Here is a 27,753-nt window from a genome sequence, read left to right as displayed (position 1 = left end):
CCAAGCTGGAAACAACCAAAATACACCTCAACAGGTGAATGGATAAAGAAACTATGGTACATCTGTATCATGAAATCATACTTAGCAACAAAAACAAACCACTGATATACTCAACTACTTGGATGGATTTAAATGGAATGATGCTGAGAAAAAGCCAGTCTCAGAAGGCTACATACATAATGCCATTTATACAACATTCTTTTCTTCTGTTTTTATATATAGAACATTCTTTAAATGACTAAATTTTAGAGATAGAGAACAGGTCAGTGATGGCTAGGGGGTATGGTGGGGGAGGGAGGGAGGGACTGCTCTGTATCTTGACAGTCGTAGTGTCTCCATGAATACACACGTGACAAAGTGGCACAAACTAAACACACACGCATACCGCTATGACAATGTGTAACACTAGTGAAACCTGAATAAGTTTGGCGGTCATACCATTGTCATTTCCTGGCTGTGAAACTGTCCTCTAGCCATGCAGAAGGGGAATCAGGTCTTCGCTATACTAATTCTTACAGCTGCATGTGAATCTACAGTTACATCAAAATAAAAAGTAAAAAGAAAAGGTGGTTGCCTTCCAAGACGATTGATGCTGACATAAGCCATGTAGAGGCGTCTTACGTTAATCCCACGCTCCTAGCTTTTGGCCAACATCTTGATGCCCAGGAAGTCTTGTAAGGGCATCGCTCCCAGAGAATCCTATTGTCCAGGTGTGTTGGCCACACCCTCCCTGAGCCTCATCAGCATTTCAAGTGGAGAGTGATAGAGGAGCCCCCAGACTCTCATCTGGATTGTCTAATAGGTAGGGATTCAGTTCAGTTCAGTTGCTCAGTTGTGTCCGACTCTGCAGCCCTATGGATTGCAGCACGCCAGGCCTCCCTGTCCATCACCAACTCCCTGAGTTTACTCAAACTCATGTCCATTGAGTCGGCGATGCCATCCAACTATCTCATCCTCGGTCGTTCCTTCTCCTCCCGCCTTCAATCTTTCCCAGCAACAGGGTCTTTTCTAATGAGTCACTTCTTCGCATCAGGTGGCCAAAGTATTGGAATTTCAGCTTCAGCATCGGTCCTTCCAGTGAATATTCAGGACTGATTTCCTTTAGGATGGACTGGTTGGATATCCTTTCAGTCCAAGGGACTCTCAAGGGTCTTTTCAAAAGCACCAATTCTTCGGTGATCAACTTTCTTTATAGGGACAGGGATTGTGCTTGGCTAATTAAAGGTTCTTGGAGAATTAGATGAAGTATCACTCAGAGGCAGAAACTGACAAATATATATTTTCCTCAGTAATCAATGTAAAGAAATAAGAGGAAAACAATAGAATGGGAAAGACTAGAGATCTCTTCAAGAAAATTAGAGATACCAGGGGAACATTTCATGCAAAGATGGGCACAATAAAAGACAGAAACGGTATGGACCTAACAGAAGCAGAAGATATTAAGATGAGGTGGCAAGAATACACAGAAGAGCTATACAAAAAAGAACTTAATAACCAGATAACAATGATGGTGTGATCACTCACCTAGAGCCAGACATCTTGGAGTGTGAAGTTAAGTGGGCCTTGGAAAGCATCACTACGAACAAAGCTAGTGGAGGTGATGGAATTCCAGCTGAATATTTCAAATCCTAAAAGATGATGCTGTGAAAATGCTGCACTCAATATGCCAGCAAATTTAGAAAACTCAGCAGTGGCCACAGGACTGGAAAAGGTCCATTTTCATTCCAATCCTAAAGATGGGCAATCCCAAAGAATGTTCAAACTACTGCACAATTGCACTCATTTCATAAGTGGGCAAAATAATGCTCAGAATTCTCCAAGCATGGCTTCATCAGTATGTGAACCAGAACTTTCAAGCTGGATTTAGAAAAGGCAGAGGAACCAGAGATCAAATTGCCAACATCTGTTGGATCATAGAAAAAGCAAGAGAGTTCCAGAAAAACATCTACTTCTGCTTCAATGACTGTGTTAAAGCCTTTAACTGTGTAGATCACAACAAACTGTGGAAAATTCTTCAAGAGATGAGAATACCAGACCATCTTACCTTACCTACCACCTTACCTGACCTGTATGCAGGTCAAGAAGCAACAGTTAGAACTGAACATGGAACAACAGACTGGTTCCAAATTGGGAAAGGAGTATGTCAAGGCTGTATATTGACACCCTGCATATTTAGCTTATATGCAGTGTACATCATGCAAAATGCCGGACTGGATGAAGCACAAGCTGGAATCAAGATTGTCAGGAGAAATATCAATAACTTCAGATATACAGATGGCATCACCCTTATTGCAGAACATGAAGAGGTACTAAAGAGCCTCTTGATGAAAGTGAAAGAGGAGAGTGAAAAAGCTGGCTTAAAATTCAACATTCAAAAAACGAAGATTATAGCATCTGATCCTATCACTTCACGGCAAATAGATGGGGAAACAATGGAAACAGTGACAGATTTCATTTTCTTGGGCTCTAAAATCACTGCAGATGGTAACTGCAGCCATGAAATTAAAAGGCACTTGCTCCTTAGAAGAAAAGCTATGACCAACTTAGGCAGCATATTAAAAAGCAGAGACATTACTTTGCCAACAAAGGTCCATCTAGTCAAAGCCACGGTTTCTCCAGTAGTCATGTATGAATGTGAGAGTTGGACTATAAAATAAGCTGAGCACCGAAGAATTAATGCTTTTGAACTGTAGTGCTGGAGAAGACTCTTTAGAGTCCCTTGGACTACAAGATCAAACCAGTCAATCCTAAAGAAAATCAGTTCTGAATATTCATTGGAAGGAACGATGCTGAAGCTGAAGCTCCAATACTTTGGCCACCTGATACAAAGAGCTGACTCATTAGAAAAGACTCTGATGCTGGGAAAGATTGAAAGCAGGAGAAGGGGATGACAGAAGATGAGATGGTGGGATGGCATCACCGGCTCAATGGACAAGAGTTTGAGCAAGCTCTGGGAGATGGTGAAAGACAGGGAGGCCTGGTGTGCTGCTGTCCATAGGGTCGCAAAGAGTTGGACACAACTGAGTGACTGAACAACAGCTTTCGATAGGCACCAAGAACTAGATATCTAGCGCCTCTATCAGTACAATCTCTCTCAATTTTAAAAAATATTTGTGTATTTGTCTGAGCCAGGTCTTAGTTGCACTATGTGGGATCTGGTTCCCTGACCAGGGATCAAACCCAGGTCCCCTGCATCGGGAGGGTGGAGTCTTAGCTGCTGGATCAGCAGGGAAGTCCCTACAACCTCCCTTAATTTAACATTATTATTTCGACAAATAGTAAGTCTCATTAAATGCCAAACGCTGTACAAGACCTCTCACTCGAATAAGATGCCAGTCAGCTTTGTCTTCTCCAGCCAAAATAATCCTAATTCCTTAAACCTTTCTTCTTTTTCTCCTCCCTCTGTTCCTTCTTCCTTCCATCCTTTCGTTTCTTCTTTCCTCTTTCTCCGAGCTTTCCTTAACTGGACTTTTTCCTTTTCAATCAACATTTACTCACTTTAAAATCTTTCTGTGAATACACACACATACACACACACACACAGGAAAGTACACATACCTATAGTCGATAAATACTTCTTATGTAAAAAGAATCAGAAAATACAATTAAATAGAACAAAATAAAATCTACACAGAATAGCTTTGCTCAGATGAAATACACGTGCAATGTGTTTAAATCAGATCTGATGCACAGTGGCCGAAAGTGGACCTACCTTTTGGTTTAATGAAGCACAGGTGAAGGATTACTTTTTTATGAGATAACAGACTTGGTTTAAAGATTTAAGAACATAGAGTAAATCACAATGGTATTCCAAGGCAATGAATATGTAGGATCTATTCAGTATTAGAGAAAAAAGTGGGCAATGCCATTAATATGGGGCAGCTGCCTGGCATAGCACAAAGCCTGTGGGATTTACCGTCAGCCCAGATTTGAGCCCAGGCCTACTGTTTACAGATTGAGTGACACTGGGCTAATTCCACGACTTCCCTTAGCCTCAGTCTTCCTCATCCCTGACTCACAGGATTTGATTAGGGCTAAAAGAGATAATAATGTGAAAGTGCTTTATAAACCACAGGGAACCAAAGGCATATACATTTTTGCAACCTCTTTTAATGATTTCTAATATCCTGTTGGCTTTTCTATTGCTATTCCATTTTCAGAGAGTGGAAAAATAATCATCCCCAGTTTTTTCTTCTATATTTATGTTTCGTGAATCATCCTCTAGCTTATTTCTAATGCAATTTTGGGTTTTTGCCTCTAAATCAGAATAAAACTCTGGTGTATTAAACTATTTCCCTAAGTGATCGATGTCATGTAAAAGGTTATTCCAAATCTTCTAGTGCAATGAACAGTTCCATTTAATTTAATATCATCAACAACTGTGATGAATGTATCCTTAATTCCTTTTCTCCCAGTTTGGCTTCATCTTTTAGCTTCTCTCCCCACCCTTCTCTTTCAAAATACTAATTAAAAAAGCAGCCCTCTTTTTCTAAGTAGCATCCTTCACTAAAGCAAAACAAGCTGCACTCTTACATTTTAGTCTCATATAGCACACGGGCCCCACATGCGTGTGTGTGCTCAGTCGGGTCTGACTCTTTGTGACCCCGTGGACTGTAGCCCGCCAGGCTCCTCTGTCCATGGGGTTCTCCAGGCAAGAATACTAGAGTGGGTTGCCATTTCCTCCTCCAAGGGATCTTCCTGAACCAGGAATCACTTAGGTCTGAACCTGCATCACTTAAGGCTTCCTGCATTGGCAGGTGGATTCTTTACCCCAAGGGCCACCTGAGAAGCCCGCATGGCCTCACAAGTCTCAGGAAAGCCCACAGGATGGGACGAGCCTCTCTTTCTCCGGAAAGTCCCTTGGTGTGATGTCCTAAATCTATTATTTTCTGAGTATTTGGAACCAGACCTTTAACTTCATCTGTAACATGTAAGCTGATCAATAATACACCAAAGAGCTGTTGTGAACAGCTTCACATGGTTGAATGAAACCATGTACACGTGTGTCCTGGGCACACAGCAACTGTGTTGTATGTCGATTATTTACATCAACGTGCCCCTCCCTCCTCCATCAAGCACTTTTCTGAAAAGTGGCCTCTCTTGTAAGCTTGCGACCTCTTCATTTGATAATAATAAATCCTTGCCTTTCAAAGCATTTATATACATAGCATTTTACAATATGCAAAACGCTTCTCTCTCCATTACTTCATTTGAGTCGCATAAACCTGGGGACCCACAGGCACAGTTATCATTCTCCTGGAGAATAGGAAATCAAGACCCAGGGGTTAGGTAACCTGCGAAATTCCAGGCAGCAATTAGGGAGTAGCTCTGCCCTGGAGGGTAGACTCCTTTTTCCCTCTCCTTCTTCTGCATTTTGGGAAGCTGGAATAGTCTGCTTCACGTACAGATGAATCGGTAAACATGCATTCCTTCAAGTGCTCTGAAGTGCTTCCTGTGTGTCACTAGGGCAGCTGGAGAAGGCAATGGTACCCCACTCCAGTACTCTTGCCTGGAAAATCCCATGGATGGAGGAGCCTGGTAGGCTGCAGTCCATGGGGTCGCTGAGTCGGGCACGACTGAGCGGCTTCACTTTCACTTTTCACCTTCATGCATTGGAGAAGGAAATGGCAACCCACTTCAGTGTTCTTGCCTGGAGAATCCCAGGGATGGGCGAGCCTGGTAGGCTACCGTCTATGGGGTCACACAGAGTTGGACACGACTGAAGTGACTTAGCATAGCATAGGGCAGCCAAAGCTAAAATCTAATTGGGAATTTTTCCAGGCCAGCCCAGCCTGGCCTGAGCAGTTGGAAGGGTGGGGTCCCTGGAACAAGGCCTGGAACATGGAAGAAAGGTGAAGACCAGGGGCTAGAGACTGCCAGATGACTGAGGAAGCGGACGAGCACTTAGGGAGGCTGCCACGCAGGACAAGTTAAATACTTTTAAGTCACAATGTGGCACTTCCCCCGCCTCCTCCTCAGACTCTGGAGAGGCCTTGTGGTTCAGGGAAAAGAGGTGGGCTTCAGGAGCTAGACAAATCCCAGCTCTGTAACTTAGTGACTACAGGGTTCTCAGTCTTGGATTCTCCCTTCTGTAAAATGGGTATAATGATAACCCCTCCCAGGGCTATCTCGAGAATTAAATAGCAGAGCTGGGTGCTAGGAAATAGTGGATTTTGGAGGCTGAGTCTGGGGCCCTCCACCTTCTGGGATGCCCTGCAGGATTCACATGATCTCTGTACTTCCTTGTTCTCATCTGTAAAATGGGATCATAACAGCAACTCCCTCAACATCATACTGAGGATGGAAGGAGATTTGGCCAGAAAAGAACTAAAGACGAGTGCAGAGGAAGTACTAAGAAAAGACGGCGTCTAGGGCCGCATAATTGCTGAGTGTGGGCCAGGGCTCCATGCCTGTGTTTGACTCACGTTTGAGCTGCGTGGTCTTGAGCTATGATTTCACCTCATGTCGCAAGATCCTCATCTTAGTGAAAGTCGCTCAGTCCTGCCCAACTCTTTGTGACTCCGTAGACTGCAGCCCGCCAGGCTCCCCTGTCCATGGAATTCTCCAGGCAAGAATACTGAAGTGGGTAGCCATTCCCTTCTCAGGGCATCTTTCTGACCCAGGGATTGAACTTGGTTCTCCTGTGTTGCAGGCAGATTCTTTACCATCTGAGCCACTAGGCTTCTCTCATCTTTAAGCCCTCTCATCTTAAAATAGGGATAGTAATAATCTGTGCCTTGTGGGTCTGAAAAGAGGATTAAATAAGATAATACAGGTGTAGTGTTTAGGACGACAGCACCTGGAACCCAGTAAGTATGCTATAAATGTTATTTATTACTGGCTTTGATTATTATTTCCTTTCCCTGTTCTGGGGTCTTGTGGGATTTTCTACTCCTGTCGAGGTGAAGAGGGTCTGGACAGAAGGCAGGAGGGAATGACTCTCTGAACGGGTGCTGCCTGGGGTCCCTGTGGACCCATGGCTCCAGCCTGCCTCCTTCACGTGTCTCCATATTCACAACCTCTGGCCTCTGCACCCCACCCCCTTCAGAGAGGGCCCAGGGGCCTGGGGGGCCCCATGTTGGAGCTGGCTTTGCGATCAGGCAGCTCTAATCTGTCCCGTGAGCCCCACCAGAGTCTCATTAAAACGTGCCCCATAAATGTTAAAAAATTTACACATAAAAAAATTCCATGCATGAAACTGAAACCGTACGTTTTACAGCCTCAGTTTGAAATCTTGCATAATATATAAAACCTCGGCCCTGCACTGGGGGCCCGTAAATCAGATTTTATAAAACAAAAAGCTTTTGCCTTTCAAAGGGGTTTGGGGAACTTGCAAATTTTACAAACTGTACCAACTGCCAGTCAGAGGCTGCTGGGCCCAAATAGGGGATCGATGGGCCAGGTGACAGAGGGCTGGTGAGCACTGGGGTATGTGTGTGGGAGTTGGAGCCGGGGCAGGGGGTGGGGAGTGTCCCTGGGGGAGCTGACCAGGGGAAAGCCACCCCCATGGTACTGAAATGGGGAGGTGGAGAGGATCAGGGAGTGTGTGTACCAGGGGGAGAGATGCTTATTTTTTTATTTTTTATAATTAATGTCATATGTTTTTATTATTCAGACTTGCACTCCTCTTCACCTTTCATATCAGGGTTGTTTTTTGTAAGATGGTCATTTATAAATGAGGGCTTTGCTGCCCCTGGGGAAGCAGAGAGGTGGGTGATGGAGTGGAAGGAGTCAGCAGACCTGGGCGCTGACAAGTCACCGCCCTTCTCCGGACTCCAGTGTCCCCATCTGTAAAATGGACACGCTGCTCTCCATGCTTGGGGTTTTCCCCCAGTGTTTTATGATTCTAAGTTTATATTCCGGCAGCTGGCTAACTGAGAAGGAAGGTTCACTTAGAAACCTACACTCTGGGAACCTCTCTGGTCTCTGAACATCTCTGGGAGGGCTTTGTCAGCCATGGTTCCCATGGGAACCTGTCAGGAGATCGCAGGAGCCAGGGAGGTGGACACAGCGATTTGCTTGGATGGGAGGAGAGGGACCAGCAGGAGCGGGGAGGACCCATGTCTGGGGGGTGGTATGCCTGGTGGGGCTGGGGAGCAGGCAGGATCTGAGCCCCGCTCCAGGATCCAGGGTGGGACAGTTTGGGGGGATCCCAGTATCCTCGTGACAAGCCCATCTGTGAAAGTCAACATTCAAGGGCAAAGGAAAGCCGCCCTGACACACATATATATAAAAAATAAATCTCTCAATTATCTCAGCTCATTTGCTTGGGGTCTCATTTTATGTCCCTGCTCCGCTGCGCAGTATATCTGTCCGGATAAAGAGTTACAGTCCGCTGGGCTACGTGTGCGGGGTTGTAAAAAATACAGATGCCAAATTAACTGGCTGTGGCACTCGGCAGCTGATTGAGCTGATAATGACGCGATCTGACCTTTTTCTAATTTCTAATTATGTGCATCTCGGCAGTGCCGGCTGCACGACTCTTGTTCTAATGATGGCTCCTGTGGTCGGCCTCCTCACCTCCCCCCTCCTGACACAGGACCACACGTGGGAGGCAAAGGGCACTGCCTGATCCCAGCCCCAACCCCCTGAAAGTTTCAGGCTCTCCGCCACATGGTCTCTCTGATGGCCTGGAGGTGAGGTGAGGCGGCTGGAATGCCTGGCCTTAGTGATACTGCATTTGACCTTAACCTTCTGGATGCCACGCATTTTCAAAGGCCATTTAGTTCCACTAGTCACGGCGTTTATTTTTCATGACAGTCACAGGAGGCAGGTGTACTGGCTCTACAGATGGGGAAACCGAGCTTCAAAGGAGCTGTCGTCAAAGTCTCCCAGAAGGTGAGCTTGGCCTCGGGTCCTTGGCTCCTTCAACCACCTCCATTTAAATAATTGATTCATCCATCAGTCATTGACTGTGGTCAACTCCCCCAGGTAAACTCCTCCGGGTCCATGTGAGGGGTGGGCGGTGCTAAGCCTGTTCCGCCAGTGGATGACTCCCAGCCTATCACTTGGGATAGAAGCCCAGGGAGCACCAGGGGTCTGGGGCCACTGGGGCACCTCCTCCAGCAACCCCACCCTCAGATTAGGCATGGCACATGGTGGATACTACCACGTCTTGCTGGATTAGATGAAGAAATCTGAGTCTTTCCGTGAGCAGACCCCTGAGAGACCCAGGTAGTGTGGGCCAGGGGAGAGCATGGAGATGGTCACTTTTTGGTATTTCCAGGCTGTACTCTTGGGTTGACCAAAAAGTTTGTTCAGGTTTCCCCACTACATCTTATGGAAAAATCCAAATGAACTTTCTGACCAACTTAATAGAATAAGAGGTTGTCCTGGGGCTGGGAGGGGGAGGTGTCTTCCAGAACTCACCTGGCAGGTGGCAGTGGGCAAGTTTGTGAGGTTGGTTTCGCCAGGACTCCTACTTCTGAAGAAGTTTATATTCTTTCGTATTACTCAGCCTATTTTAGGTATTTCCCACCAATTGAGGCCTCAGCTTCTTTGGGGGGTCAAGTGAAGGGAGTGTTCATTCCAGCTCCCACACAAACGGCTGCCTCACATCCTGGCCCCATGACTGCTGCAGGGGTAGCTTCTAAAGACCTGATTCACAATTGTGGTTCTGAGATTTTGATCAGATGAACAGCAGAGGAGGGGCAAGTCTGCCTGCACTAACTGTCCAACTAAATGGAGAACCTGCATGGGGACAACTCTCCCAGGGGACCTGAGAGATAGGGGACTGCGTTACCGGGAAGGATGTTAGCTCAGTCACAGCCAGGAGCCGAGCAGAGGTGCACCTGGGGCTTCCAGAAACCTGCACTCATGCTCCTGACCTTGGCCAAGTGCGTATCCTCTGTCCTGTATCATAACACCATAACACTTCATAGATTTCCAGGCCAAGGAGGGGGGCCTCTCCTGGTAGCGCTCCTGGACTCCATAAAGTATCATATTCAACTCCTGAGAGAAGCGGTGGGGTGGGTCATTCACAACACAGAATAATACCCAAGTCATTTAAGTCTGCTCTGCAGATGCACTGCGTGTGTGTGTGTGTGTGTGTGTGTGTTTCTTCCTTCCTTCCTGGAGTCACATTTGCTTTTCTAACTCTGTTTCCCTTTGGGGAGTAGGTACTAACTAAATTCTGAATGGAGGTCAGCCCTATAATCAATCAACTTGTGGAAGACATATTTTCAGAGTTTCCAAATTTACCATGCATGATCTGGATAATCCACCCACAGCAAAATCAAGAATCGTGGTTAATAATCCCAGGATAACTGTTGTCACGATGAACAAACAGAGTGGTCTCTCCACAGCTCTTTTCTTAGCAGGACTCCCAGGGCTGGACGAAGAGTTAGAGTATCATCTAATCTATTGGCTCCCAAGACTTATTGAAGATTGGTTGTCTGGGAAGCCTTTAAAAATGTACGTGTGCAAGTCCCACTAAACTTACTGAATCCTGGTTTCCAGGTGGAGGGGCCCAGGAGCATGTACTTTTTAAGGCTGTAGTGATGATCTGGATGACAAGCTAGGCTTGGGAGCCTGATCTACTGTATCCTAAATGGGCAGGACATCTGCTGGTCTTCTCAGTAGAGAAGCTGGTCTTCGAGTCTGTTGCTTCCAGTCTTCCTATCTATCCACTGATGTGCTTGAATATGCATGTCACCCTTCTCCTTCACAATGTAGCACATGGCCATCAGCTCCTCTCTGGGCAGCCCAAGACGGATTTCCCAACATGCCAGGATTCCAGCCCTCAGAACATTCTGGATGCCATAGCCCTCCCCTCCTCCCGTCTGCACTGCAAGAGGGTGGGAGGTGATGCTGGTGCTGCGGGGGAGGAGGAAGGCAGAGCTTTGGCAGCATCACCAGTGTGTGCAACTCTTGGTTAAAGGTTCTCAGCTGCTGGAACACCAAGGCCTGCCCACAGCGGGGAAGCACATTTCTTTGTTGAATGAATAAATGAAAGGATTGCTTTTGGGGCATTTGGAGGGGATCAGAGGGCGGGACGACCCTAGCCAGGGTGGGGGTTGGAGGGTCTTTACCAGATTGTCCAGTTCCGGGTCATCGCTGAAGAAGGGTTTGTGTTCCTGCTCCTGCTGGTGAACAAAGTTCTCGATGTCCACATCGAAGCTGGCGGATGTGATGCACTCAGAGCCCTGGGTGGCCTGTTCACATTTCTCAAACAGCAGCGTCAGGAGCGGGAAAAGAGGATGCCTGCAGGGACAGGGAGAGCTCACACATGTGCACTCAGAGACCTGCTGCCATCAGGGCTTCTAACAGTGCAAAAGCCTTCAGGGGCCCACCTCACCTTCCCATCACCTCTTCTCCCAGGGTCTCACTCCTGGAGGAAGGCCCCGTCCCCACAGTCCGCCGGGACAGCAGCAATTCATACCCTGGCACAGAGGATCCAACCTCCTCATTCCTGGGGCCTCAGTGGCTTCTGTTCCTCCCCTACCGGGAGCCTAACTGTTCTCTTTGTCTAGATAAATTGTGTGGATATTTGATGAGGGATGCTGGGTATAACTCTTCAAAGAGGTAGGTGTCCATTTCGGGCTCAAGGTCAACCGGGGAAGGAAATATGGGAAATGTCCAGAAAAGTCCTAGATGTAAACATTCATCGTTGGTCACAGATCCACACTTGGCTGTGTAGAGTCAGCCAAGGGCAGTACCTGCGTGTTTGCAAGTGTCGATGGGGGTGGGGGTGGGGGCGGGGAGGAGGGTGTGTGTGTGTGGACCTGGCTACTCGTCACATGTGGAGGGCAGATGTCCCCACCCGTCCTGCCTCTGCTGGCTGATTCAGTTTAGGTCAGACACCCCACTTACATGTGACAGCTCCCTACACATTTCCATCAACACCCACTTAGCACAACTGCAATTAAATAATAATACGCATCATTACTTGGCCACTGTTTTTCCCCAAGACTGTCCCTGTCTCATTGATCATTGTATCCTTAGGACCTTGCCTTGACACTCACAGCAGGCACTTAATACATATTTGGTGACTGACAATGAACTGATGAATGAAGAATATGTGAGCATGAGCATGTTTGGCGACATGGGCGGTTCTGTGATGGATGGATGTAAGCTGAAGTGCTGACCTGGCCGCTCTCTAGGTGTTGGCTTCCACATCACCAACTCTGGGAACCTGCCCTGATTGCCCGACCCTGAAACCTACACAGACCCTGGCTTGTTTGCCTTACCATCTGCCTTCCTCACTAGACTATCAGCTACATGAGGGCAGGAAGCAAGCCCATCGTAGTCTTCACTCTCTGCCCAGAGTCTAGCAGTGACTGTACGTGATCCGAATAAACATTTGTTGAATATACATGTATGCTATGTGTGAGATGTCATTTGCACATGTAAGTGCATCTCATTCTCATTTCTCTGCAGCCTGAGTGAGCAGCTCTGTCTTCACACCCAGCACCTATGCGTGTGCTTATATGGGTGTTGACACTGGACTCTGGAGCCCCATTCTCCCCACTGTGGTTCCCAAAAGCATATGCACATCCCTCTCTGGCTTCTCACTGAAGTCCCCTGGGACCACGAAATCTGGCTCCTTTCTTGATGAAAATCTGTTTGCTGGGAGAGGAGAAAGCATGTGTCAGGCCTGGTCCCCAGGCTCCTGCCAACAGGGCTGCGGTAGCCAGCACCACCCAGCAGAACTTCCTGCGATGATGAAAAGGTTCTATAGTCTCCACTAACTAACGGAGGCCAGCGGACACTTAAAATATGGCTGCCATGATGATACGAATGAACTGACTTACAAAGCAGAAACAGACTCACAGAGAATGAACTTCTGACTGCCAGGGGGGCAGAATGGGAGGAAGGATTGTTAGGGAGTTTGGGTTGGACATGTACACACTGCTGTACTGAAAATGGATAACCAACAAGGATCTAATGTAGAACACTGGAAACTCTGCTCAGTGTTATGTGGCAGTCTGAATGGGAGGGGAGTTTGCGGGAGAAAGGATACATGTATATGGATGGCTGAGTCACTCTGCTATCCACTCGAAACTATCACAACTTGTTAATTGGCTATACTCGAATATAAAATAATAAGTTCAAAAAAATGGATGCTTTGCCTAGGACCTTGAATTTTTAATTCTAATTTTAACTAATTTTAATTTAAATAGCAACATACGGCTAGTGGCTACCATATTGGAGAGCACGAGAAATCTTGAAGAGGAAACCCAACTACGCTTCTTCCAGCAGGAACACTGTGATTAACCACGCCAAGAAGGAATGAACAGCCAGCCTACAGAGTGTTTGTAGGCAGATGGGGAACCCCTATGAGCCTGTCCCATCCTGGGATTCTAATAATTCTGGACAGAAAGGCAGAAAGTGCTGAGACCCATCCACAGTCAAACCCATACCTGCTGGTCATTCTACCCAAGCTCAAGGGCAGGGGGCACGGAGGGGAGGTGAACTCCTGTCTCCGATGAGCCGCCTGGCTTGGCAGAGCTGCGCTTGGACACTGCCGCCCTGACTCTTGGTTTGGGAGCTGATGCATAAACAGCTGGGCTCCAAGGCTGCAGGCTGGGTGATAGCATGGAGAGAAAAAGGGTCACTATCCGAGGCTAGCCCATCTGCAGCCCCCAAATTGCTAGAAGATCTACTCAGCCCCCTCAGGAAGCTGGTGGGAAGACAATGGGTTCGCTCAGCCAGCCGCTGAAGACAAAGAGAAAACCAGGTGAAGGGGTTAAACTCCAGTCTAAGTCTTCATTTGCAGCCACTAATACCGCAGCATATTATAGTCTAATCTAACCTGATCCCAGTTTAATGCAAGATTCTCCTGGCCCTGAGTGGAATACCAAAGAAAGCCTCCGCGGCTGTGATTTAAGCAGAGCCCTGCAGTAGTTTAGCTGAGGGACATGAAAGGCAAATTCCAGACGGTGTTATGAATTATTGCGCCTTATGAACCTTCCTACTCTCAACAGATGCCTGCTGCCATTTAAACAGCCACTAGATCAATTAGGAATGAAAGGCACAAATCGACTCTGTACAAGGGCACTAAATTACCAGGAACTAATAATCCGCAGCATCGTGCCAGGTGGTGGGGGTGCAGCCCGCCCCCCCACCCCCACGGCAGCGGCTGGTCACTGCACGTTCCTTTCTCACGGGTTGGAAGGAGGGTGGGCAGCTGCTGGAAGGAGAGGGGATGGTGTGTGTGTGTGTGTGTGGGTGGGTATGGGTGTGGGTGTCCGTGCATGCATGTGCACCTAGGTTGAATGTAGGCTGTCAACAAGAGCAAGTGTGAGTGGTGTGTCAGTGGACTGTCCTGGGTGCTTTTATTTGTGTGCACACATGGTGTTATGTCTTGCGGGACGATGCACATACGGGTTGTGTGCATGGAGCTGGGGTGCAGGGATCGTGTGCTGTGAATACACTGTGCATGTGCCCTGTGTTATATGCAGTGTGTGTGTGTGTGCGTGTGTGTGCTACATGTTATTTATATGCAGTGTGTGCGAGCATCGTGCGTTCTGTGTACACAGTGAGTGTAGCATGTGAGGCAGGGAAGAGGGAGCTGCTGGTGGCTACATCTCCCAGCCACCAGCCTTGGGGCTGAGGTGGCAGCAGGAGGCAGGCTCCTCGGCTGCTGTCCTGGCCCCTTCGGACAGGAGAGTGGTCAGGGAGGGCCTCTCTGAGGAGGTGTCATTTGAGTGAAGCCTCCAACGATGAAGAGGCATTCAGGCAAAGATCTGAGGGAGGGGCGTTCCAAGCAAGAGAGGACCAAAGCACTTGGGATAGAAATGAGTGTGGCGTGTGTTTGGAACAAAGTCCAGGTGTGTGTGGCTGCAGTAAGGTAGGCGAATGGAGGGAGATGAAGTCCAAGAGGTGAACTTGCAGATCACGGGGCTCACAGTGAAGTGGGCTTTCAGGGACTGGGGTGGAGGCTCTGTCCCTTCCACTGGGGGACAGTGTACACCTTCAAGGCAGAGCTCTAGCACTGCTCCATCTTATAAGCATCTCACCAGGAGGGGACAGATCTCCCTGCTGTGGGGGGTGTGTGTGAGAGAGAGAGAGAGAAGGAGAGAGAGAGATGAAGGCATACCCGGAAGTGTTTTCTATGACTTATGTCAAGTCTCAGTAGAAGAAAACCTGCTTTCCTTCCCGGTCCTGCAAGTGAAGGGAGCACCTGTAAGCCCAGAGCAGGCTTCCTAGTGGCTGCCATGGCCCCTCTCCCCAGCCCCTCCTGGCTTGAGCAGCACTTTCAGCTCCCAAATCCTCCCTTCATGTCCCACCCTCCCACCTCTGGGTGGAACACCCACCCTGATGCCAGGATCCCTGAGCTTAGGAGCTGGGATGACACCTGTGCTAACCCACAGCTTCTCACATGACCCCCAGGCAGGGTTGGTGGGGCTGCCTGTGGCTCCCCTGCTTATCCATCTGGATCTTCTCATCACCTGGACAGCTACCTGCTAAGCCCAAGTGTGGGGGCTGCTGAGACACTCTGAGCCAGCCCCAAGAAGCAAGTCCAGTTTCCCAGTGACTCAGCTGTTTTTTCCATGGCTGCATCGATGCTATGGGCACCTTGATGGCTGTTTCCAGCCCACTCCACGGCCCCTTCCCCAGTGGCCCATCTTATACCTGCCTAAGCGTTGACTTCCATTTCTAAGATACCCTCCAATGTCACTCCATAAAGCTGGGGAAGAGGCTAGAAGCCACCCTCAAGGAGTCCTTTCCAGTAGCCCTATTTTGGCCCTGGAATGGAGGACACAGTGGCTAGGGCAGGGACCATGGGAGCTGGACACATACGTTACCCAGAACACGAATGGCCAGTCTGATCCAGGCATGGGATGGGGAAGGCGGATTTCCAGCTATGGATGGGATACTGATGCTGCCATTCTTGACATTCCCTGAGCTTCACCCTCTCCAACTAGAAAATGAGTTTTAAGGAGTTTCACATCCCTCTGTCCAGATCTCGCCCACTGTGGATCAGTACCCTTGAGAGGCTGCAAGCAGAAATGTGGAGACTTGGTCTCCAGTGCCCAGATGCTGACGATCGAGATGTGAAAGATGGCCATTAGGCTTTCTTTCCAAAGAGCCGAGGACACCTGACCTCCAGAAGAGCTCACCTTCTCCCTCCCCGATCCCTCTCCACTCTTCTCCTTGCGTTGCCTTCCGCCTGGCCGCCCCCTCCACCCCAATCTCTCTTAAGCCGTTCAAAATTTGGAGGAAATAAATCTCACCGCACTAATTCAGGGAGAGTTTGAGCCTCGTCGGTGCAGAACAAATAAAAGGAGTGAACTGGCATGACATTTTACTGCAGAAGAGAGGTCGTTTCCAGCCACTAATAAAAGGATTTGACACAGACTAATAAAGAGAAATGAATTTCTCTAATGGCCTGATTTAGCACATTCAGCACTGTGCCTCTGCCTGGGTGCCGGGAGGGCGGGACGCCCCGAGAGCCGACAGAGCCGGGCACGGGGGACGAGAGATGATCTCAAATAAGATTTTATTATTTCTTTTCTCTTTTCTGAGTCCTCACCAACCACCGCCCCCCACCCCACCTCCACCCACATCAGACCTCTCCCCAGGAGGATATGAACCAAAAGCAAGCTCAAGATACGCACTTTTTGTTAACGATCCAAAGAAATAAAGAACCCCCTTCACAGACCCGCAGTCTTGTGCTAGCTTAAGAAGGTGATTAAACCGGATGTGTTGATTTCTACAGGGGTTTAAGCCATCATTTGGTTTAATTACTTCTGACATTTCTGCCTTCTTGTTTTTTCTACATTGCCCAAATTCGGCAGCCTAGAATGCCCAGTTTGGGGCCAGGATGTGTGGGGTTGCCCCTGGGAGACAACCCACCTGCCATAAACTGGGCAGGATCTTGGCTGAGTCCTTTGAAGAATTGAATGTGACCCTCCCTCCAGCAGCAGAGAGGCCGAGACCCCCTCGGCAAAGCCCCAGATTTTCTTGACAGCGAAGTGAGCCAGGTCCTCCCCACCTCCCCCCACACTGGACACATATTTCTGATGAAGCTTCTGAGCGCATCCTTGGGCAGCTGTGCATTTTATTCCTTCCTGTCTCAAGACAGATGTTCATAATGTAGATGGCCCGATAGGTCGCACTAACATTTCCAAAGACCTTTTGGGATAGAGACCCCAAACTACTTGGTAATTTTTACACTCACATCTAACTCAAAGTTCCCTTCTAAGGCTGAAGTTCATTGCCTTTTGTTAAAGGACTCAAGCAAAGACAAATAGACCTTTTTCTGCTTCCCTCCCTTCCTCCTTGGACAACCTGGATTTTAAAAAGTTTTTTTTTTTTTTTTAACATTTCTTTCTACTCAGAGGACCACAGACAGAGAAGCAGAGATAGGAAAAGAAAGAATGCAAAAATATAGAGCTTCAGTAGATAACCAACAGAGACCTACAGGACAGCATGGGGAACTACACTCAATATTTTGTAATAACCTATAAGAAGAAAGAATCTGAAAAAGAATATATATACATAAAACTTAATCGTTATGCTGTACATCTGAAACTAACACAAGATTGTAAGTCAACTATGTTTCAGTTTAAAAAGTTTTTTTTGAATAGCGCTTCAGAGAGGCTACAATGCAAAGAGCACAAGAGACAGAGAACAGATAGGTAGAGAGAAACAGAGCCCCATGGGCTGGGGGAGGGGAGATGATGGTCACACGCAGGGGCAGACATTAGCACTGAGCTCCCTTTCTGGGTGATAAACCTTGTGATTCACAGTCATGCCACTCCGTCACTTCTGAGCCTCTCAGCCATCCCTCGCCTTGTGACCTTGGCCAGAATTGCAGACCTCAATTATGGGTCCAGCCATGTGTGTGGCAGCCTGCCTGGCTGTCCACTCCCTGACCTTGGAGCCCCCAGGCCTGTCCTGCAGCTCCCTTTACAGCCCATCGTCAATGCTCACCCCTCCCTGAGCCTCGGCTGCTGCCTCCAGTGGGGATGGGGTGGGATGTCAGAGCCCCCAGGCACTTCCTAAGAATGGACCATCCCAGAGGAGGCAATGTAGAGTGGGAGAGGAAAATTTCCAGGTGGAGGTTTTTATTTTTATTCTATTTTTTTTTAATATTTATTTATTTATTTGGCTGCACTGGGTCTTCGCTGCGGCATGCGGGATCTTTAGTTACGGCACATGGGATCTAACTCCCCAACCAAGGATTGAACCTTGACCCGTGCATTGGGAGCTCAGAGTCTTCTCTACTGGACTGCTGGGAGAGTCCCAGAATGTGGAGGCTTATAGTGATGAAGCAGAGGGACTAGAGCCTGGTCAGGGTCAGACCTCTGCACAGGACATGAGTCACTGGCCAGAGAGGTGGGGTGAAGGAGGGCAAGCAGTGACACGACCGGCTCACCAGCCACCCAACCTAGTCTCCCACACAGTGGGGGTCTCAAGTTGCCAAAGGCCCACCACCCTGGAAACTACCCAGGGGGCTGGCGTTGTGACCTTTTATTTCTAGTGCCCCCTGTCGGAGGTCGCTGGGACCACAGAATCAGAGTCAATAGCCTGGAGCCACTTTGCCTGGTGGCCCCGCCCCTTTCCCTTTCACAGCCAGAAGGCCTATTACCAGCAGTCAGTCTGAGAAATATAGAGACATCGCTCCTGGATGTTGAGGCAATAGAGTCAGCATCATCAGATGAGGCTTCACAGCGTGGCCTCAGGCTTCTTTTCAGCACTCATTGACAGACTCAGAGGAATACGTGATGGCTGGACAGATAGCAGGTGGCCCCCAGCCCCTTGTACCTGTATCACACCCTTCACCAGCTCAGGCAAACCAGACTGTTCATGCCCCTGCTGTTCCTTCCACCTGAAATACCTGTGCGTAGGCCTCTCCTAATAGCCTAGCTCAGAGTGCCAGCCCTAGTACCAAGGCTGCCCCGACTGGTCTCTCCAGCAAGAGAAGTCATTGCCTCCTCTGAGTTGCCACTGAGATGTGCTTGGGGGTGGGAGTTCTACTTTGACCTCACAAATTCAGTGGGCTGGTTGGTCTGAAACCAGCACAGTCTCTGGAGATGGATAATTAACTGTATAACTTTGGGGCAAGTGACTGAATATCTCTGAGCCTCAGTTTCCTCTTTTATAGAAGGGGATGATACCACCTACCACAGAGGTTGTAGCAAGGAGAAAAGGAAGGATAGTACAGAGTGGCTGGCACTTAGGAAGCTGTCAGTTAATGCTTGTTCCACTTCGCTGGAGTGGCGTGGGGGCACCTTTTTTTAATTCAGAGCAACGTCGATGCTATCCGCTCCAATAAATGTATAATTCCATCTCCACTGACTCATTTGGCAGGGAAACAAGCCCACGTGTCAATTCAAATAGAGGCAGAGAAAGAGGAGGAGGAGAGGCAAAGTATAACTCATCAGAACTCGAAATCCTCTTTTTAAACCAAAAAACACTGCCGGTAAGCATTTATTTTTCTTTCCTTTAGGACGATTGTTAAACTTTACTGACTACAGTTGTTTGTGCTCAGCCGTCTTCCTCACTCCATGGGGAGCTCCTGTGATCCACAATCTCACTTTCTCTCTGAATTCTCCAGGGTCAAGCACGCTGCCCGGCACACAGCAGAAGGTGGATAAATCTTTGATGAATCAATGCATGGGGACGAATGAATGAATGAAGTGACCACCGGCAGCAAGTGGGGGTTCTGAGACATAAGCATAAAGTGCTCTTTGGGCTCAGAATCCACTCACTCCTCTAAGGTACCCAGACCAGCTACGGCCATCTGGCAGTTTCTAGCTGCTACAAAGGGACCCTCCTCCTCTGGGCTCTGCCGGGGGTGGGGGCTGCCAGGGTCCCGGAGGCAGAGGAGCCAGTGTGAAGGAAGAGCTTAGCCAGCCCGCCTCCTCTCCTCCCCGCTCTTCCCCTCGAAAGACCAGATGGAGAGAGCAGAGCGAGGTGGGGGAGACCAAGCCAGCAGCTCCCGGTTGGATGTATTTTTACTTCAGGTGTGACGTGGAAACCATGCGGGTGTATTTTTAGCCCTGCCCAGTGGGCGGTGTGTTCGCCTGGGTTGCCTTGGAGAGGACTTCTTCGTGTTGCTAAATTGGAATTGCATCTGCTGGGTTCCTGGGCTCCAACCAGCTCTCCTCCCGGCAGGTGGGCGGACAGGTCCGTCCCTGGAGAGGGTGGGGTCCCGGGCAGGCCAGAGTCTGCTTTGTCTCCATCCCTTTACACACACACACACACCCCCCTCCCTCCTGACACATTAAAAAAAAAAAAAAAGAAATGTGAAATCTCCACAAATTGATTGTTAAGGCTAGTCTACAAGGGCAAGAATACAAAGAACCTAAAACTTGCAACCTGTTAGGATCTTATGTCATAGTCCCTTCATTGCCGGCACACAGGGCACCACCGCCCCCCACCTCCCCACCCCGCCCCAGTTTTATTGAGAAATAACCAATTACTTCACTGTATAAACTTAAGCTGTACAGCATGACGGTTTGATTTACATACATTGTGAAATGATCATCACAATAGGTTCAGCTCACACACATCTTCTCAGATTGATAAAAAGAGAAAAGGAAAAATTTCTCCTTGTGATGCGAACTCTTAGAATTTACTCTTAACTTTGCTGTATATGATACAGCAGTGTTAACTACACTCATTGTGTTGTACATTACATCCCTTATAGCTTCTGTGTGTGTGCTCAGTCGTGTCGGACTCTTAGCAACCCGGTGGACTGTAGCCCGCCAGGCTCCGCTGTCCGTGGGATTTCCCAGGCAAGAATACTGGAGTGGGCTGCCACGTCCTCCTCCAGGGCATTTTCCTGACCCAGGGATTGAACCCACGTCTCTTGTGTCTCCTGCATTGGTGGGCGGATTCTCTACCACTGCGCTGCCTGGGAAGTCCCATGTCACATCCTTATACTTACTTATTTCATAAATAGAAGTTTGTGCCTTTTCTCTGGAAGTTTGTGCCTTTCAACTACCCTCCAGGATTGCCCCCTACCTCTACTTTCCACCTCTGGTAACCACGACTCTGATCTCTTTTGCTCTAAGCTATTTTTTATTTATTTTTTGGTTTTCACATATAAGTGAGATCACACAGAATTTGTCCTCCTCGATGAGGTATTTTACTTAGCATAACGCCTTCAAGGTCCCTCCGTGTTATCACAAATGGCAGGGTTTCCTTGTTGCTGTTCTTTTAATGACTGAATACTATCCCACTGCGTGCATATACGCCACAACTGCTTGGCCCACTCATCCATCAGTGGACACTTCGGTTGTTTCTGCGCCTTGTCTCTTATAAACAATGCTGCTCTGAACGTGGTGGGGGGTGGGGTGCAGATATCTTCTCCAGTTAGCGTTTTCATTCCCTTTGGGTCCCCGAAGAGGGGTTACTGGATCTTACGGTCATTCTAGTTTTAATTTTTTTGAGGATCCTCCCTACTATTTTCTATAGTGGCTATGCCAATCTACAATCCCAACAACAGTTTACAAGGATTCTCTTTTCTCCAATCCTTACTATTATTAATCCTTGTTATCTCCTATCTTTTTCATGTTCAGCCCCTTCATTTTAAGGGGAGGAAACTCAGAAGAGAAAAAAAAAATAGAAGTATCTTTCCCACAGGTAGGCAGCTACAAAGAGGCAACTTCTATCCAAGTCCCCAGAGATTCAACCAGTCCCCAACGAAAAAGCCCTGGGGAAAGGGATGCTTTGGGAAGGAGAACTCTATCCATTTTGCTTTGGTCATTGGTATTAACACACCCATGCACATTTGGTGGCAATTGGTAAGTTACATTTCATGCACTTATTGCACTGAAACACCCAATATTTCTTATTATTCCCACTTTACTGATTTGCAAACTGAGGTGCCATGTGGTTAAATAATTACATCATCAGGCTAATAAATGATTGCGTTTAGATTTAAACCTGGGTATCCAAACCCTAAACTTCATGCTTTCTCCCCTCTCCCAGGTACCATTTTTGAACCATTATTAGAATCATTTCATTGTCCTCCCCTTTTTTCTCTACTGCCCTTGAGTCTTGGGTGTTCTGGGGTCACAGAACTGAGCTGCCAGACTTACCCTTTGAGCATTAGGACCTTTGCAGCACAAGGGTGCCTCATCAAATGAGTTCCCAAAAGAATCTTTTCCTATAGTAATACGTCTGTGTGTTGAAGAAGACGTTGACATTTTTATAGATCTTTGATTTTCTCATTTGATGCCTACTCTATGGAGTAGGAAAGCTTATCTGAAGAAGTTAAATGGGTTGCTCAGTGGTAGAGTCAGAACTTAGTCTGAAGTCTTAGTCTTATGTTCTTTTCACTTGACCACAAAATGGTCCAGTGGCTTGGGAAAATCAGAAAGTGGGGCTTAGTTAAAAGAAGGGCTAGGGACTTCCCTGGCAGTCCAGAAGTTAAGAACTCGCCTGCCACGGCAGGGGACAAGGGTTCAAGCCCTGATCCAGGAAGACCCCACATGCTGCACAGCAATTAAGCCTGCATGCCTAGAACCCGTGCTCTGCAATAAGAGAAGCCACGGCCATGAGAAGCATGTGCACCACAGCTAGAGAGCAGCCCCTGCTCACCGAAACTAGAGAAACGCTCACACACAGGAACTTATACCCAGAGCAGCCAAAAATAAATGAATAAATTAATTTAAAAAAAAAAAGGAAGGGTTACACTAGCTTAGTCCATCCCTGGTGAGAAGGAATGGGCCACACGAGCCCTCAAAGCCCCAGCTTGCCGGCTCCCATCCCAGCCCAATTGCACCAGCAGGAGGACCAATGACTGCCATGCTCCCATCCCAGCCCATTTGCACCAGCAGGAGGACCAATGACTGCCATGCTCCCATCCCAGCCCATTTGCACCAGCAGGAGGACCAATGACTGCCATGCTCCCATCCCAGCCCATTTGCACCAGCAGGAGGACCAATGACTGCCATCCTCCTGCTAGGAAGGGGGCCTGATCCACTGTCACGACTCACAACTGTGGCCACCATTCACTGGGAGCCTTGCCTGTGCCAAGCACTGTCAGCTGTGAGTGTTGGTTATCTCCTTTAATCCTAACATAACCTTGTGAGAATAAGTCACTGGGATTCGGGGCTCCTGGATCTCTCATCCATGTGCCTGGTCTTGGGGAGTATCTGGACTTCTCAGCTCTACTTAGGCCAGGTGGTGAGCCGTGGAAGCAGCCAGAGCTGCTGCCTCTGAACACACCTGCTCCCAGGACCAGGCAGCCGGCGTCCCTGTGCCTGCCAGCAGCGTGTGCGGAGGCTAGGCCCAGGGGCGGGGGCCTTCAAGATGCTGGCAGGAAGGGCAGGGAGCAGGCGATGCCTGGCGCCTGGGGGAGAACTGAGCATGGTTTGACTTTCAGCTGACGGCTCCGGCAGGATCACTCCCCTGACTGTAGTCAACAGCTGAGATGTTTTCTCGGATGCCAGTGAATCCAACTGCTTCCAAAAGCAAGGAGTGTCTGCTAGAGCCCCAGCCCATAAAACCCTGCCTGGAACATCTGCTCCCAGCAACTCGTCCGGAAGCATCTGGTCCTGACTCTTCAGTTTGGAATGGCTGAACTTCTATCCCCCTCCATCCTCAGGCCACCTCGCCCAGCACGTTCCAGGAATGACCCAGCCCTCTGCCAGGGAAGGCACAGGGTTAAGCCCCAGGGTCAACTCCCTGGAGACGAAACACCCTTTGGTCACAGGGTGGAAGAGTTCCCTCAAAGACGCTTCAGCAGGAAGGGCCAGTTCCCAGGGTCCTGGCCAGGCAGCTGCTGAAGAGGTCGGTCACACGGCAGCCAGCCCCCCTGCCCAACCTCAAGCTGCTGGGGGCTCCTCTCATCCCATCCATGGTCCCGGTCCCAGGAGAGGCCTCTTGGCTACCATTTCTCTTGGGCTTCATCTCCCTTGGGAAAGCAGTCCAACACTCCCACACTGCACCATGGGCCAGGGGCCTTGCAGTCAATTCCACAAATACTTTTTGAGCCCGAACCATGTGCCAAGTTTATACTCTAGCTACTTCCTACGCCTATTTTCCTCCCACTCCCTGGACCGATCCATTCTAATTCAGAATCCCTCTTGGAACTTGACACGATGCTTACACATGGCAGAGCTCAATAAATGTTTAACCAAATTGCAGTGCGAACAGCACTCAACTGGGAGCCCTTTCCTATCTTGCTTCTTGCTGTCTCGCCTCTCAGCAGTCACCTTCTAGCCCTACCAACCCCCGTTTCATTTCCTCAAACATCTAATAGCAGCTAATGCCTGCAGTGCACTCTCTAAGTACCAGATTCCTCCCCCAGCACTTTATGGTATTATCTCACCTAATCCTCATGACCAGCCTAATGAGGAGAGGGCACTATTTTCAGTCCCATTTTACACATGAGGAAAGGCCTGGAAAGGTTTAGAGGCCAGTAGTGGAGACAGAATGGAAACCCAGGCAATTGAGGTCCCCAGGCCCTGTTCTGATGCCTGAATTTCACCTCCCCAAACACACAAGATGCCTCATGTACTGAAAGGGCCAAGGGAACCGAGCTGGCCCCTGTGTTTAAAACACCCCCATCTCGGGACTTCCCTGGTGGTCCAGCAGTTAAGATTCTGCCTGCCAACGCAGGGGACACAAGTTCAATCCCTGGTCCTGGAAGATCCCACAAGCCAAGGAGCAACTAAGCCCATGCTCCACAACCATTGAGCCTGCACGCCTAGAGCCCATGCTCCGCAACAAGAGGAACCACTGTGATGAGAAGCCCAAATGCTGAAACTATAGCCCCCACTAGCTGCAACTAGAGAAAGTCCATGCCCAGCAGCAAAGACCCAGCACAGCAAAAATAAATAAATAGTAAAAAAATGTTTTAAAGAAGTAGCTTCACCATTAAAAAACAAAAAAACCCCACCTTCACTTCATCCCATGCAGCCAACACTGATCTGTGTGTTAGATATCATAACATCATCTCATTTTAGTCTAGCTATGACTATTTCCTTTTTTTATGGTTGAGAAAACAGGCTCAGAGAAACTAACTTGTGCGAGCTGACCAAATTAATTACCACTACATCCATTTCTAGAGCTCGTCCTGCCACCCAGAATAGTTGTTCTATGACTTTTGCCCCCCTAACTACAGGACCATCAGGACCAAGCCTGAACTTCAGTGACCTTTCGAGGGACAGTCTCAAGGGAGGGACCTGCCCACTACTCTGTTCTGATCTTTCCCTAAACAAGAGCAGAGTCTAGAGTGATCCAGTCTGCATGTGACAGGACAAATGGATTACAAACAAGGCTTTAGGAATGAGTATTGCTTTCACTGGGCTAGAAGTGGACTTCTTCAGCATGAGCTGTCTAGGGCAAGGTCCCACGTGGGCAGAAACTCTGAGCGTGGTTTACAGAGAGATGAGACCGACAGGAAGAATGACAAACGCTACATGGACAGGCCAAGACTGACGGCTGAGAAGCTAAAGAGGAGGCAGAAGACTGGTTTGATGACAGGTTTCTGGAGCTGCAGCAAAGGAGCTCATTAACGGAGAGACCAGGAAACATTTGGAATCTCCTTGGGGAAAGTGGGAAAGTTGGGGCTTTGCTCAAGCAGATGCTGAGAGCTGGATGGAGCTCGATAGATTCTAGGAAGGAGAAAACTCACTGTGTTGGGGTTGAGGTGAAAGATCACAATTGCAGACACTTAGAAGGCATTCCAGGACTTCCTAGGTGGCGCCAGTGGTAAAGAACCTGCCTGCCAATGTAGGAGACATTAGAGATACAGGTTCCAGCCCTGGGTCTGGAAGATCCCCTGCAGGAGGAAATGGCAACCTACTCCAGTATTCTTGCCTGGAGAAATTCATGGACAGAGGAGCCTGGTGGGCTAAAGTCCATATAATTGCAAAGAGTCGGACACGACTGAAGAGATTTAACACACACACACACAGAAAGCATTCATTCTATGCTAGGTCTTGTTCTAAGGATTAATTTGTTAAGAGAGACCATTTCAGATTTTAAACTGAGGAGTGGACCGGATAGGACCAAGGAGTGCAGAATTGTGGCTAATCCATCCCGTACAATCAGTTATAAAGGAGCTGGTAAAACTGGGTACCTGTAACTTGGCTCCTGTGTGGGGTTTGTACTTGAGGCTGGTGGGAGCCATCTGTGTGCTTCTCTTCCCAGCTATGTCATGCAGCATCACACCGTAGCTTGAAAAGGGCCGTGGTGGGTGCAGTCACACCATGGAGATTGACGGACGTCATAGTGAGGGCTCTCCTGGTCCCTCTCCCCCCAGGACCAGTTTGCCAGCACCCCAACCTAGAACCCTGAAATATGTCCAGTCCTTCCTCGCCTGTTTAAGGAATCCACTCAACAGCTCTGATTTAGTACACCCTCGTCCAGGCTGCAAGCTCTAAGGTGCTGTGTAAGGCACTGGGGATAAATCAATGAAAACACACAGACCCTGTCTTCACGGAGGCAACGATCTAGCAGTGGAAACAGAACTAATATTAACACAATCCATTCAGTTGCGAGTAACGCCACAAAGGAGAAATACAGGGCTCTGCAGCCCCCTCAGCCTGCACACCTGATTCACAACTCAGCTCCCTGGCATTTTTCATGGTGGGACTGCCCCCACCCTTCGCTCACTGTTCCGACCTCTAGCCCAGCACTTCCCATCACTAGCAGGTAACTTCTGCTGTGCCTGGCCGGCCTCTTCCCGGGTCCTCAGACAGAATGTCAGCCTAAGCGGCAGGAACTCAGCCTTCGCAGAATGGTCTTACCAGAGTCCCCCTCCTCCCCACCGCACCTGGCCAGGCCCAGCTCCTGCCACTCTTCTGCTCCCCAGGACATCATGGTTTCCATGGGAACCCACTCACTTCAAAGGGGAACCAAGGAGACTGTAGGGGAGGAGGGAGAGTGAAGGCCGGATTAACCTCACCCTCTTGGCCCGTCTCTGTGGTTGCTGGCAAGCCAAGCCCCAGGTTCCCAGCCACCTAACACCGTCCAGCCCACAGCCCACACTGGAGGAGGGGGCGGGGAGGTGTGGTCCAAGCTAAATTTTAACTTCTTGTGAGGCGAAAACCCCAGGGGTGAGGTGGGCCTGGGGAAGGAGATTTTTGAGCTGGGTCCAAACCTGTGGTCCCCACTCCACGGGGCCTCCCCTCCACAGACCCAGGCTCGGCATTGCTCACGGGCCACAAACACAATTACCCACGATGTGCATCTAATCATGGGATCTGCTTGGATTAGACTGCAATCATTAATCTGAGCCCGAGCTCCTGGTTGCCTTGCTGATTAGCCCAGATGATGCTCTGGTATGATCCAATTAAAGACAGGCTCTGCCTCCCCTCTCCCCGGCCACACACACACACACACACACACACACTACACACACACATATACAGACACAGACACACACACACACACACACCCAGCTTCCACATCAGAAGGAACCAGTACATTTCATTAACACATCCTCACATACAAATAAAGCGTCAGGGCACTGACGGGCTCCCTCCCTCTCGTGGTACTGTCTCCTGCCGCCCTGAAGACCTGGCCAGGGAGGGGCCTCCCCCACACCTCCATTCTTCTTCGGATCTGGGAGGGGCCTCAGAGGGGGCTCCCAAAAGTCAGAGCCGGGCACTAATCTCCATGGAAAGGGTCTGGTTACGTTTATTGACATGAAATGCAGACTCCCTGATGTGCTCTGGAGCGCCGCTGCCCCAGGCAGGCAAATCTAATTAGAATTACCCGACCCTGCAGGAGGCGGGGCCCCCTCCTCCTCCCTGCCTCACCCCCCAACAAGGGCTGTGGAGAGGGCGACTGGCACTAATGGGAGAGGTGTGGTTGTGGGAGACAGACACCCTGGGGCCC

General features: G+C 49.0%; 1 protein-coding gene across 4 annotated transcripts in view; it reads right to left on the bottom strand.

Annotated features, from left to right (window-relative positions):
- The window catches only part of PKNOX2 (PBX/knotted 1 homeobox 2), a 298,165-nt gene that overhangs the window by 39,879 nt on the left and 230,533 nt on the right, over positions 1 to 27,753 (bottom strand). For all 4 annotated transcript variants that reach the window (XM_070365178.1, XM_070365177.1, XM_070365179.1 and 1 more), the window contains one exon: positions 11,031 to 11,202. In XM_070365178.1, coding sequence (XP_070221279.1) covers positions 11,031 to 11,202 — 172 coding nt within the window. The remainder of the gene's footprint in view (positions 1 to 11,030; positions 11,203 to 27,753) is intronic.

This window comes from Bos mutus, chromosome 29, assembly GCF_027580195.1.
Source record: "Bos mutus isolate GX-2022 chromosome 29, NWIPB_WYAK_1.1, whole genome shotgun sequence".
In the NCBI taxonomy this organism is placed as follows: Eukaryota; Metazoa; Chordata; class Mammalia; order Artiodactyla; family Bovidae; genus Bos; species Bos mutus.
Note: the sequence above shows the minus strand (reverse complement) of the source record. Positions and strands in the feature narration are given on the sequence as shown.